The 13,455-nt window shown below is 48.6% G+C and overlaps 1 protein-coding gene across 1 annotated transcript; it reads left to right on the top strand.

Moving 5' to 3' along the window:
• Positions 1 to 350: 350 nt before the first annotated feature.
• On the top strand, positions 351 to 13,451 carry LOC103771776 (RNA-binding protein 38; the record flags this gene model as incomplete). The annotated part of the gene is made up of 3 exons (XM_008939091.1): positions 351 to 468; positions 1,019 to 1,073; positions 13,355 to 13,451. Coding segments are annotated over exons 1-3 (270 nt in total), but the record flags the coding sequence as incomplete, so codon positions are not given.
• Positions 13,452 to 13,455: the final 4 nt, after the last annotated feature.

Below are 13,455 nucleotides of genomic sequence, written 5' to 3'. Positions count from 1 at the left end.
TCGTTTCGGCACCGCTCTCCCCGGTCCCGGGAGCCCCGGCGCCGCCTCCCCCCGAGCTGCCGCTGCTCCGGGCGGTTCTGGGACTGGCTCCACCAACTTCTTAAAAAAGCACGAGGGAGGAGGTGGAAAGGCGAGAGAAAACAACTGGCGACGGCCCAGCCGTGTAGCTGGGCCGGGGGGAGCCCTCTGTCCTATCAAGTCCCCGGGAGCCCTTCCCATCTTGCTGTGCAAGCGGAGTTTAGCTCCTGATTCAAAATAGAACAATAAATAGACTCCACTTAGTGCCTGTTGCTGCGGTGTTTACAAAGTGCTGTTGCTACAGACAAGGCTGTGCTTAATTCCAGGTGACCATGGCAGATAGAGCTGCAGCTGAAAGAGCATGCAAAGACCCAAACCCCATCATTGATGGCAGGAAAGCAAATGTGAACCTGGCATATTTGGGAGCAAAACCAAGGAGTATTCAAACTGGTGAGGCATCCTGGAGATTCAGTATCTATTAGAATAACTTGTAAGATGAGGAAACAAGTTACTCAGGCTGGATCCATATCATCTGACATTGAGTGCTTATCCCTCACGGTTCGGATTGTTGGCTGAGGACACCGGTTACCTCTCTTTGTATCTTCTTACTTGTTCCTGTTATGCACCTAAGTTCAAACAACCGAGTTAAAGCTATTTTTCTGTTATCCTTTTTGTTACATCGCTATTAACAGTAAGATCTGTTCCATCGTGCTGCCCTTTGGTTTAATGACCACAGTACTCGGTTATACCCCATTGTCTGTTCAATAACAGCACTTTCACACCATTCATCAGTCTGAACTCCCATCTGGTCCTCATGCATATCACATACACGTATTAAAATTAACTTGCTTGTAAGTGGGGCTCTGAATTTGCTTGCATGCATAGCAGATAAAATGCATGTATGTGTCATATGAGGGGTAATTATTCATATATGTTATGAATTGAATGGTATAATGGATGCTATTCTTTAATATGTCTTCTTTTCTAAACATTTTTTTAGGTTTTACCATAGGTGTGCAGCAGCTACATCCAGCCTTCATTCAGAGACCCTTTGGGTAAGTGGAAATGTTTCTTAACAGTCCATTTAAAATCAAATCCATGAATCAACTTCCTTGTTATTTAAAATGTGTGAGGGAAAAAAAAAGCCTTAGCTGTCAAGAGTGGACAGTTTCAACAGCTGTTGTTAATGTTTGAGGTACTTTATTTCTGGTGAAGATTTCAGAAGTTTTGTGCATTTGTCAGCTTTGATGTAATTCCCGGAGATCCTCCTTTATCTTCAGTAAATCTTAGTCATAATAAACCCAACGCATTGCTCGCTGCTTTGCCAGCTTCAAGAAATCACAAGCATTCAAATAAATGGAAAATAGTTACTCTATTATAATACTTAAGGTGTCAAAACAATTAAGCAAATTCTGTTCTCATGTTTCTTAAATAAGATCTTGTGCTTCCTCTGTGCCGTTTCCCACATAATAATGCTTAGGATACAGTTTTATCCTAGAAAACAAATTGCATTGGAACTAAAGTCTGTTACTTAATGAAAGTAACATTAGGTCAAAAATTGATTTTTGGACAGATGTTATACAAGGCTTGAATAGTCTGCAAAAGTAGGCTTTTGTCTGCTGTTTTCAATAGCTTATACCATCCCTACTCGGTTAGAAAAGTCCTCTTTTTATACATCTAATAGGATCTGGCAGCTGCTCGGCAAAAGACAAGTGTGCTTCATGAGAACAATAGTGACTGTCATACTGCCTTCATTTAACTGTTTAATGATTGATGCAGTTCTTTTTTTATACCATTTTGGAAAGTGAACATTGATAGGGGGGGTTTCTTATTATTTTCTAAGAGCGTTAAAAAGTAGGTGCATTTTTTTTAAAGCTTTTGAGCACTGCTCTGTAGTGTTTTTTTTTGTGTGACTCATATAAATAGATGGGATTTTGCCCTTTGTCAGCTGAAGTACTTCATTCCTTTCCTGCTCTCTGCTTGTGTTTTTTGGGGGATTTTTGGTGTTTTTCTTTTTATTATTTTTTTTATATAAAGAAAAAAAAAACCTGCTAACAACAAAAGAGAAACTTTTCCCTCCTCTGCCCTTGTGGCTGCGGTTGCCAACTGCCTGGGTAATTTAATTCCAATGAGTTTATGGGTGTAAGAGACATTGTTGCCACAATAGTGCACACCCGGCGTACGTGTGTCGTGTATGGTTCAAGCACGCCAGTTTTCCTAAGTGGTTACAGCTCTGTTGGAAGGACTTGAAGAACGTCTGTCATGAAATGAAGAGTCTCAGGTTTTTTGGTGCAAGATCCACAATAGTCTATGTAGACAAGATGCTGCTTTTAATAGCTCTCCTCACATGAAAGCTACAGTAGCTTTCATAGCCTCCAAAGTAGAGAGCAGCACCTTCGAGATGTGAACCCCAGATTGGACAGGAGTGCACAACAGAAGTTGATAAAGCCAGCCTGTGTTTGATCTTTTCCACACATGCTAACAGAGAAGAGCAAAATGGTGAAGGACATTAAACTCCTGTTGTTGGCGGGAGCACGCCTCTTCCTCTTGCAGATAATCTGCTGTTCTGTGGATGCTGTTCCTACCAGCAGCCCAGCCCTGCAGCTCTGGAAAATGGAGTTTGCATTTGCTTTCAGTTTCACATACAGGGGAGTGTGGGATCAACTGACTACCTGTTCCTTGTGATCTGGATGGTTACTGTTTTAGTTCTTAGGCATTGGTTTCATCATTAAACCAGCAGAGCTGCAGTTAGCACATACAGCAGAGAGCACCATAAATTATTTATCAGTTGCCAAGAAACAGGAACCAGGAGACTGGGGGGTTGGAGGGAAGGGATTATATATCATTGTTTGCAAGTGTCAGTAAACAGTTTTGTTGCATTCAGTCACTGCTGCAGCAGAATCACTGGGAATGTGGGTTTGGCAATATGTGGAGTGTTTACCTGGGCACCACAACAGGGTCTTCTCTGTGGCTTCTGAGCAAAGCATCGGGAGTTCAGTCAAGCAACAGAGCTTGGCTGCCGGTTCCCTCTTTGTCTTGTCAGTAGACCAACAAAATTAAGAGCCTCCCAGGCTCCACTCATGCATTCCCTTGAACCCACTATTTCCTTGGCCTTCAGTGGGCTTTGAGTATAGATGAGGAGTTTGTCAGGGTCTGTCTGTCTTTGGAAGTTTCAGCAAATTGCTGTTGTCCATTTGCTTTGTACTATGTGGAGTAGGTCCTGACCTTCCCCCAAGTGAAGCTCAGTAGCTTGGCATGGTGTAAGATGTTGCCTAGTTCTCCTTCCTGCAGTTCCTGTCTCTGCAAAGTATTTGTGCCCAGGGGGTTGGCATGTGGTTTCCAAAAGGCAATTGTTATGGGACGTGGGGTAGTAGGTGTGCAAGATGGACTTGGCAAGGAAGAAATGAATGAGCAACCCATTAACTGCTAGGCAATTAAGTAAGAGAAAACCAGCCAGTCGTGTTCTAGCTATTAAGCCACAAAACGCAGGTTTGGATGAAACCTGAAACGAATGGAAACTATGAAAATTACCCAAACATCAGTTCATTTACAAACTGAAGACTTTCCCCCCCAGCCCAAGGCACCCAAATGCAGCTGTAAATATTGCCTGGGGTATGCGGAACAGAAAGAGAAACCATGAAGAGCTGCTGTCCTTCCGCCTGGTGCCCTGGCAGGGGAGGCACTTGCACAGCAGACAGCATAGAGTCGGTAGTAAATCCTGCCTTGGAAAGTAACCTCTGGGTTGTCTGACCAGAGATCTTAACAGTAGTGCAAGGCAAAGGATGTGCCTGCGTCTGAGTGACTCGGATCTGGCTCCTGAGTTTAGGGAAGCAGCATTAGGCCTGAGGGCTTAGCCTGGAGCTTACAGAGTGTGCTTTGCTTGGGTGCAGCTGGCAGTGCCACAGCGTGTCCCTGCAGCTCCCAGCCAGTGCAGAGCTGTGCTTATTCCATCTGAAAAGGAGAGATCTTCGGAGCTTCTCTTCCTGCAGCTGTGTGCCTTTTAAGAAGTTTTGAGAAATATATGAAATTTCTTGGAAGCTGCCAGGAGCAACTGTGTAGAACATGGTGACATGGCAGAGCTGCTTGGTGCCCCTCTCTTGGTCCTCTCCTCTGTGACTTCAGTGCTTGAGGCAGGCCTGAGCCCATGCAGGGAAGGGGGATTCCCTGGCTCTCCTCTCTGCAGCCGTGCTTGCCGCTCGGGATGCACGCAGCGTGTGGCAGATGCATTCCTGTGGATGTGCCTCAGCGAGGGAGCTATCTGTGTGGGAGATCTACCAGTGACTGAGTAAGTGACTGAGCTCTTGGAAACTTAGTGCTGTCTCTTGCAGCAGGATCTAGCTCTTTCCATATCTGCACATTGGATGTCATTCCTCCAGAGACCCTGCTGCCCATCCTTGTGGAGCTGCTTATTTTGACCTCCTCCTGGCTCTGCCCCACATTTGGTCTTGGACAGCATCAGGAAGAGTTAACTGTCTTTTGAGTTTGAAATTTCATGCACTAATGCTGCTGCAGTTAGGAAGTGAAGAAAGTCTGTCTGTGTGTCAGCCCATCCTCTCCTGCAGCTGTTTATCCTTAAAACTTCTCGATCAGGTTAAAAATAAAAGGAAACAAACTTTCATCTTTTCTGCGGTTATGCTTCTAGAAGGGTGCACGCTGGCCTTGCTGTGCTCAGCCTCTGTCAGCTGGCATCCCCTGTGCTCCAGCTTCCACCAGAAGGCTGCCCCGTGGCAGGACCCTGTCCTGCTCCCCCGCTCCCGAGTGGCTCCCTGGGGCTGGGGGATTTCCTAAGAAACATTCAAACCCGTTTTACAAATCACTTCAGCTGCTAGTTCCCAGGCATGGTTACTGCTACTCTGGCAAGTCAGAAAGACTTGCTTTGGGTTTGTTTTTTTTTTTTAAGGGTAGACCTATATTTATAAGCAGATCAGATGACTTTGCAAATTTTCTTGAACATCTACTTCAAGGTGGCAAACACTGGTATCAGACCCCGGGGACTGGTATGCCATTTGTTTTGGTTTTAGGTGCAGTTCGCTCATGTCTTGCCTCTAGAATAGGCCTGTAGAACAGAAGGAGAGCATGGGCTGATACACTGACCTTAAGCCTGGCTATGCAAATAGTGTGCCAGGCTCGAGGCAGTAGCAGACCTTTAGCAGGGAACAGGCTCTGGGTGAAGGGTTCTGTGTGCCATTCCAGTGCAGTCAGGGCACAGGCCTGAACGTGGTGGAGAGCCAAGCTGGGCTGGCTCCAGTTTTGTCTTTACAGCACATGACTCGAGTTGTGATGTCTTCTCTGTCTGCTTCCGTTGCCTTTGGTGGATTTGCTCTTCATCCTCGCTGGCATGAGAGCAGCACCCTTCACAGCACAAACCTTTCCCCTTGTTGCAGGAGCTGGGGAGTGGCACTTGCAAAGTTCTCCTATTCTGATCTGGCTGGTGCCATGCAGTCCCAGTGTGGCAGATATGTGCCTGCATCTGAATTTTCAGAGGGGTCCAGCTCGTATTTGATCTCATCTTTCCTTTGCACAGCTGTTGGCATGCTGGTCCCTAACTCAGTAGTATTAAACACATGCCCAGTAATTGAGATGATAAATGCAGCTCTGACCAGCCTGCCTGTGAGCTGAGAACACCAGCAAGGGAACTAGGCAGTTCCCTTGTTGATAATTTGGTAGCAAGGACACTGGGTCACTTCTAAATATGACTTAGATGAAGAACTTGTTCCCCACAGATAGGAGCGAGCTACATACCAGACCTAAATATACTCTATGATCACAAAAGATGAAAAGTCGTGGACCTCAGAGTTAAAACTGAGTCTCCTATTTCTTGGTCTCTAAATCCTGTAAACAGGATCGTGTTGTCCCCTGCAGTTTCCCCGTTGCCAGCTTTGAGCGTTTTGGCTCCTGTGTCACAGCTGAGCTGCTGCTGGCTCTGCTCTGGCCAAGGCTGGTGGCTGGGAAAGCCCTGCCAGGGGCAGACTTGCAGTCCTGTCCACGATTCTAGCTTTGAGGAAGGTGTAGAGGGAGGTGTCTCAGGTGCTCTAGAACAGCAAAGACACAACTGGCAGTGGAGACCACTGAAACTCAAAATGGAATTCCTTTCTTGACTGAGAAGTTGCTAGTTTTCAACAGTGTAGGCTCTTCTATCAAGCATAGATGTTTCATTGCTTCTTCCATAGCTAAAGTGTTCTACTTCAGAATACTTCCTCTATCCAAGAAAGACTTTTGATAAATCAAATGTGTAGATGGCTTTAATTAGAAGTTGGTGAGAGGGATCATGTGAAAAGAAAGAAAATTGTTTAAAAAATGAATCAGTTGAAAGTAGTCAGTTTAATATATATTATGCCAAAACGTTTCATGTACTTGAGAAGGATTCAGAGGTGTTTCTGCGCCTGTGTTTTTCTCCAAATTGCAGACGAAAATTGGAAAGCTGAGTTAAAGGCAGAGTTTGGGGTCTTCCTGGGTTAATCTGTCAGAGCCTCTGGTTTTCTTCCTGTGTGGACAGGAGTCCAGCATCTTCTGGGCTTTCTCACACTGTTGCCAAAGGACTCGGGCTCCTCTAGTACACTGGTGTGAAGCATTTTCTCTTTCTTCTGTCAGTTCATTTCTGGTTTGGCTGTGCTGATAACTCAAAGGGGAGTGGTTTTTCCTTCTCTGGATAGCTCACTTGTTGCGGATAAACTTCTGTGGGGCTTTTTCCTTGGTGCCAGATGGCTCTTGTTTCAGGCAGATGTTATCTCCTGCTACCTGAGTGCTTTTCAGCCTGCTTCTCCAAAACTATTTTTGGTCTGGCCAAATATGCCTTTGTTTGGGATTTTTTTTCCTTTTTCCTTTGGGTGTGGGGGAAGCAAGATGCAGAGGATAAAGCTGTAAACTGTTGAGGCTGGCTAACTCATGGTGGAGCTCAGCATGTTGATCTTGGACTCTTGGTTAAGCTGAGAAGAAGGATTAGACCTTTGTGAGAAGATGTACTCTCATCTTTGGTCTGCAACCTCTTTCTTTTTATTATTTGTTTTTTTTTTTCCCCCACACCTTTGCACTGCATACGGGGAAAGCGTAGGTAGCATTTATTATCTATTTTTTTTGTGTGGATTCCACCTTTCTCCTCTATGGGCCATTAGTTTTTTACATTGTGAAGTCAAGGTATGCTAACGCTGTAAAATGAGAACAGTACTGGGCTATGATACTCAACAACTGCAGTGTCTCCTGTTCCTTAAATTTTTCTCTCTTCTGCCAAAGTGAAAATAAATTGAAATCTTGGATTGCTCCTGTGCCCTTGAGTTGGCATTTATATTTCTTGAGCAGTGGTTTTGGTAGACTCAGCAACCAGCAGAGGTTATCACTGAGTCCTGCAGTATACTCACTTTTTCTCCTGTACTGATTGCATCCTGGGACAGTCTTGTGACAGGTTGTTTCTTGATGACTGCCAGTGGTGTGGTGATGTCTGGTCCCAACAGGGAAGCAGGAAACAGTCATGTACCTGTTTGCACAGGCTGATATGTAAATCTCCTCAGAGGGCCGGAGGATGAATAGAAAACAGAAAAATTAGTTATAAGATGAGCAGGAGTTGTGTTGGTTGGTTTGCCACTTTGTGTCATAGTGTAGTAGATGAGGATAAATACTGTACCATGGAGCTGCAGATTTCATCCTTGTCTGACTTTGAGCTGTCTGGTGAGGCAGGAGCTGTTCACCTTTCACTGCATGTTTAAATTGGCTTTGGTAGGGACACCTTGGGATTTGGAGGTTTGTCTTGTGTGGTCGAAGCCAAGCCTGTGTCGGTGAATGATGATGGATTGCAGAGTGGTCAGGGCACAGTGAATGTCCTGATATGCACCAAAGCGCTCGTGGATAAACTGTGTGATCTCCTCCTGGACCAAGAGTCCTTCTTGTCAGGCAGGGACTGCCCTGGCTGTGCCCCAGCCTGTGGCCCCTCATTGTGTCAGGATTTGAGAACAGGATCTGAATTTCTCACATTTCTACAGCCTGTCATTGTGGCAGAGGCCCATATGATGCATGCTGCCACCACTCCACACATATTTATTCAAAGTGGCTCTGTGAGGTGAGTGCTTGCTGGCTTGAAAATGTCTTTCAGGAATTATGTTCTTGGGGTGTGGGTTACATCGGGATGTGTCTGCGTCACCCAACTCCAAGGTGGTGTTGTGACCCTGCTAATGCAAGTGTAGAGAGCTCTTGGACTGCTGCTGCATTCCTTGGTGTTGCTGAGGTGGGCTTCCCAGAGCAGCTTCTGTCTGGTGCTTATGAACCCACTTCAAAATACATCTTCAAATCTGTCATCCAGGCTGTGGCTGGAGGTGTTACTTCACCAGGGTCAGTTTTTGCGTTGCTGCCATGGACAGCTGTGGCTGTGCTCGGCTCATTCTGCGGTACCACCTACCAGCTGAAGCCTGGCACCGCCTGCCATCATGTGTTGTGGCAGTGTGGGTGTCCCCACAGCAGCTAGCGGGTCAGCTCTAGTGGAAAGAGAGGCCAAATTCCGGGGGTCAAATGCCAGAATTTGTGCCTTTGCTGGCAGACAAAGGGCTCTGTTTCTTTTATTCTTCAGGGAATAAGAGGCTGGTCGTGGCGGTGGCATTTGTGTGCTGATCTCTGTGAGGCTGCCAAGAGCCTCTCCTTATTTCCCAAGTGTTTATGTGGTGCTGTGTCACTCTTGACAGAGGGTTCCAGTTGTCTCCCAGCTCTCCAGAGGCAATGAAGCCATCTCTCGGCAAGGCTGGCAGAGATCAAGGGGGTCAGGAACTCCTCCCAGACCAAGCAGCTTGCAGGATCTGCTCACGGCTCACATGCAGGAAGTCCTGCAGGGTGGGAGAAAGCTGAGAAAGTGCAGCTAAACCAGACTTTAGGTGTAAATCTGATATAAAATAGCAAAACATATAAAGTGCCTCCAAGATGAGCTCTGCCAGATGGAGCTGCTGATGAGGGAGAGGGCCCCATTAGCTTGTTCCTCTTCTTTGCTGTTCAGGAAGAGGTGTGGGACACGTGGCCATCTAACTTGTCCCTTCTTCCTGGCTCTTCTCCTTTGGGGCTGTGGCTCCCCACCAGCCACCCCTGCCCTGCAGCTCACCCTGGGCAGCCCTGCCAGTGCAGTGGGCAGAACTGGGTGACAGCGGGTTCTAAGAAGTCCACTCTGTCAGCGGGAGCCAAGGGCACTGGCAGCTGCAAGCCTCACCTGATGCGTTTGAACGTCCCCACCCAGGACTGCACCAAAACCGGGCTGCGTTTGTTCTGTCCTTCAGCTCCTCTGCCAATGGCCCTGTAACCATCTCTTTTGTTCTGTGTGTTTCAATTTTGGCTGCTGGGGCAGCGTGGTGCCACGCCACATGGTTGGGATCGTGGGCTAGCACGGGGTGCCGAGCCCCGAGCCCCTCCCGTGGCCACACTGGCTCCAGGCTCAGGCCTGCCCTGCCCGTGGCCTTCGGGGCCTCTGCCCGCCAGGGATCGCCACGCCCTGAGCACCTCGTGTCTGCTCTTCACGGGCTGGCTTTGAGGTGTGCTGGCCGCGGCTGGTCCCTCGGCTGACGTTTTATAATCACATTGTGTGTATTCTAGATGAAGTTCTCTTCTGGCTGGCAGGGCCCATTGTGGGGGACAGAGGAAAACTGCAGGGAGGGAGGAAGGGAAAGACATCTTAAAACACAGATGTGACTCATTCTGTAGAAATGCAGATTAGAGTTTGCTGATTTCTGGAAAAAGAACTCCAGAAGAGCTGCTTTATTTTTTGTTTTCCCTGAAAGGTCTTCAGAAATAATGGAAGGGGAGGAAATATTTTAAGCCTTTCTATGGATGCTAAACATAGCCAGTAGAGAACTTCATTGTACTGCACTGTGTTGTTTTGTTTGTAGCTGCAAGTCATTGAAGTGACCTTACCTTGGGTTTTGTTTGTGTCTTTTTGTGTCTTTTGTTTTGAGCGATGAGTTGCTATGTGTCCATCTAATTCAGAAGTCCAAACTGCATAATATCTTGACTGAAATTTCTAGCTAAAGTATTAAAGCCCCACAGACCAAAAAGAACCTGCCCTTTTACATGGAAGCAGGTTCCAGAGTTGCTGAGTGTGATTTTTCTAGTGCAGTGACCTGCGGTGTGTGATGTGTGCTTGTGTATGCATTGGGCTGGGATCTGTTTCTGGAAAGAGTACAGGAGTACTTACTGTCATCCTACCTAATGGTGCTTTTTATTCAAAGTAGCATTGAAGAGCTGGAATTTTTTACCTGCTGAGAAAAACAAAAGTAATGCAGGATGTCCCAGGTTTGCCACCTCCCTGGAGCCCGCATGGGAGCTGCGACAGGAGCTGTGGCTGTGCAGGCAAAGCCAAGTGAGGAGCTCCCTGGGGCAGAGCTGGGGGCAAGCCCTGGCCCCATGGCCCAGCCCCTGCGTGGGCTGTGCAGCAAGGGATGGACATCAGGGGTGGGCTGCAAAGCTGCTCGAGCAGGAGGATGCTCAGGCTGGGTTGCTTGGAGGCTCCTGGACTGTCCTCCTGGTCGTCTTGCAGGCGCAGGCTGGATGGCTGTGTGCAGGAAAGGGGCAGGGCCCTCCTCTGCTCCTGCTGGCGGGTGTGTTTGGAGTGAGGCCTGCGCGTGAGCATTGAGCGTTCGTGTTTTGTTGCCTTTGTGGAGTGGTTCTAACTTTATCAGGCCCTGGTGTGGCAGGAGTCCTGGTAGTGGGACACCACACTCGGGGAGAAGCAGCGGGCAGCCAGAGCGTGCGTCAACAGTCTGGGGTGCAGGCTGTTGTCCAAGCTGCTGATTTACAGGGGGTTAGAACAAGAGGTGTGTGTGGGGTCCACTCACCTCCCCACCATCGGCTGTGTGGGCCAGGGCTTGGGGGTGCTTCTGTAGGACCTTTCTTGCCAGATCGTGGCAGGCCAAGAGAGCAATTTTGCGCTTTTGTGTTATTTAGAACAAAATGAAGCAAAAGGAACCTTCAGTGACCAGGCATGAGGAACCTTCTGGTTGGGACTAAGCCCAGCTCCTCAGAAGAGGCTGCAGCCACTGCCTGGTGCAAGTATGTGACATTAAGTGCCTGTGGTCCAAGCTGGTGCTTAAGCTCTAGCTCTGATTGAGCCATGCCCACCTCAGTGTAGGTCAGACCTAAACCAAAAGCAGTTCAGTGAATTTCTGCTGCCTCAGTGCATTCTTGTTAGTCACAAGGTGTTACTGGGTATGGTGCATTTATGGACTGAAGAGTTGTGATGTCCCTCTCTCTGCAGTACACCAGGGGTGGCTCTGGTCTCTGGAGATGGTCTTGCACTTCATCAGCCAAAGTTTGAGGTGCTGCTGGCCACCATCTGTCCTCCCCAGTGCTGCTCCTCTGGGGGTGGCTCATTATATCTAAAGACTCTGATTTCAGAGCCAGTGTTGCCTTGCGTGGGAAGAATAATCATTCTTTTATCATGCAAATTGCCTCACAAAAACCCAAAGCGCATATGTGAGTGGGGAAAGGAGAGAAAACTCCTTTCAGATGAGCACATTTCTGAGAAGCCTTTCTCCTGACTGAAGAGCAGGTTAGACCAGTGCTGGTTGTAAAGCAAACAGGAACAGCCCCATAACTGCTGGATGGGAAGAGCCAGCCCCAGGTGGACCCCAGTATGTTGTAGGTGGTGTCTGAGACTTGGGACGGATACTTGGGTGGAATGGGAGCAGCCAGTGACCCATCCTGCAGAAATGTCCAGTGCCTGGCGGGGAGTCCCTGTGACACCCCAGAGCTCCAGGTCCCAGTGCTGGGCAGAGTGGTCAGTCTGCTGGAGTTTCCAGCCTCAGGGATCAGACGGATGAGTGGGCAAGATGTCCTCTTCCCAAGCAGCTGGGCTTGGCTGAGGCACATACAGGCCTGTGTCTTGTGAAAAGCTGGTGGGAGGCTTTTAAAAGTAGCTGCATTTGAAAATCCGCTGTCACACACATCCACACGAAAATCCCCAAAATATTTTCATATATGTAAGCTCTCTGCAGAGTTTTACCTTCTTTTGTTTGCCAGAACAAGTTTGGTTTGGGGGCAGGGTGGCAGGAACTCTCCAGAGGATGGCTTTTGGTTCCTGCTGTTGCCTAATGTGATCCAGCGAGCAGCTGGCCAAAGGGACCTTCTCCACAGGGTGCAATTTTTGGTGCACATGGCTCTGACCTTTCCGTGGCCAAGTGCCATTTGCTGGTGACAGTCTGCACTCCCTGTTCTCAAACAAGCCCCAAACCTGTCAAGCCTGCACACAACAGAGCTCTGCTGCCACGAGCTGTGCCCTCTGCAGTTGATGTGCAATTGCCCATTTCTGTGTCTGGCCTGTGGCAGTTCGTGTGGATGACCTAAACCTTCAGGCTTGCACAGATTTTGCTCTTGTTTGAGGCCCGACTTGTGGGCCCTTTCATTTAGCTGCCTTTTTTTTTTTTTTTCTTTCCTCTTCATTAGCAATTTCTAGCAAATTAGTGGGCAAAGCTGCATTAATAATCTCCAGGATATTTTGGTCTGTGGACTTTTAATTGCCTGTGGTGGTGTTAGATACCTCTCAGCAGCATGGCTACCTTGGGGCGGGGGCAAACCAGCTGGTGAGGAGCCATGCTTCAGGAGAGGAAGCACCAGGGGCTGGGCACAGAGACGGGCTGTAGAAGCCTGTGTGCACCATGGCTGCCAGAGTGATCCTGAAGGGAAGAAAACCAGAATTAATATCTCGTGTTTTACAACAAACACCCTGTAGCATTGCCCTAAACACCCAGTGTTATGGAAACATAGGCTTGAATGTGTCGTAACTGCTAATGGCTGGCAAGCTGGGAGGCCAGTGGCTGTGCCCAGGGAAGGTGATTGTCCCTGGTGGGATGTCACCCTGATGGGATGGGTGGAGGGGTGACCTGATGTCCCTGGTGCTGGGAGGTGCCCCATGGGAGCTGTGGGTCCTTGGGAGCCTCCACCAGGGTTTGGGCAGTGGCAAAGAGCATGGACCTGGAGGATACTGGTGGTGAGTCTGACAGTGCTGGCAGGGCACGGGGAGGCCAGAGAGGTCTGGCGAGGCAGTCAGGCAGGGGCTGTCTCACAGCCATCCAGGGAGGTTGCTGTGGGGACTAGCAGCCTGGGTAGTGGGAGACAGAAGTGTGGAGACCAGGACGTGTGTCCGTTCTTGCAGTCCGTGCTTCACCTTGCACCGCTTCCACCCTTGGGGTCTAGGAGTGGTTTGCTTTTCATCTCCTCTGCCCCAAGGAGCACCCCTCACTCTGGCAGCCCTGCTGGGCAGCACCGGTTCTGTGGCTGATGCATGTGACTGGGGGGGAGGAGGAGAAGGAGGAGGAGGGGGACACTCAGGCTGGCAGGAGCCCAGCCCCTCTCTGACTGTCTCCCTTTGCCTCCACAGCTTCACGCCTCACTATGTTTACCCCCAAGCTATCATCCAGCCCAGCGTGGTGATCCCCACCCCCGTGCAGTCCATCACCTCTCCCTACATCGACTACACCG

This window comes from Merops nubicus, unplaced genomic scaffold (assembly GCF_000691845.1).
Source record: "Merops nubicus isolate BGI_N331 unplaced genomic scaffold, ASM69184v1 Scaffold41260, whole genome shotgun sequence".
In the NCBI taxonomy this organism is placed as follows: Eukaryota; Metazoa; Chordata; class Aves; order Coraciiformes; family Meropidae; genus Merops; species Merops nubicus.
The sequence above is the reverse complement of the archived record's forward strand: the minus strand, read 5'-3'. Positions and strand labels throughout refer to the sequence as shown.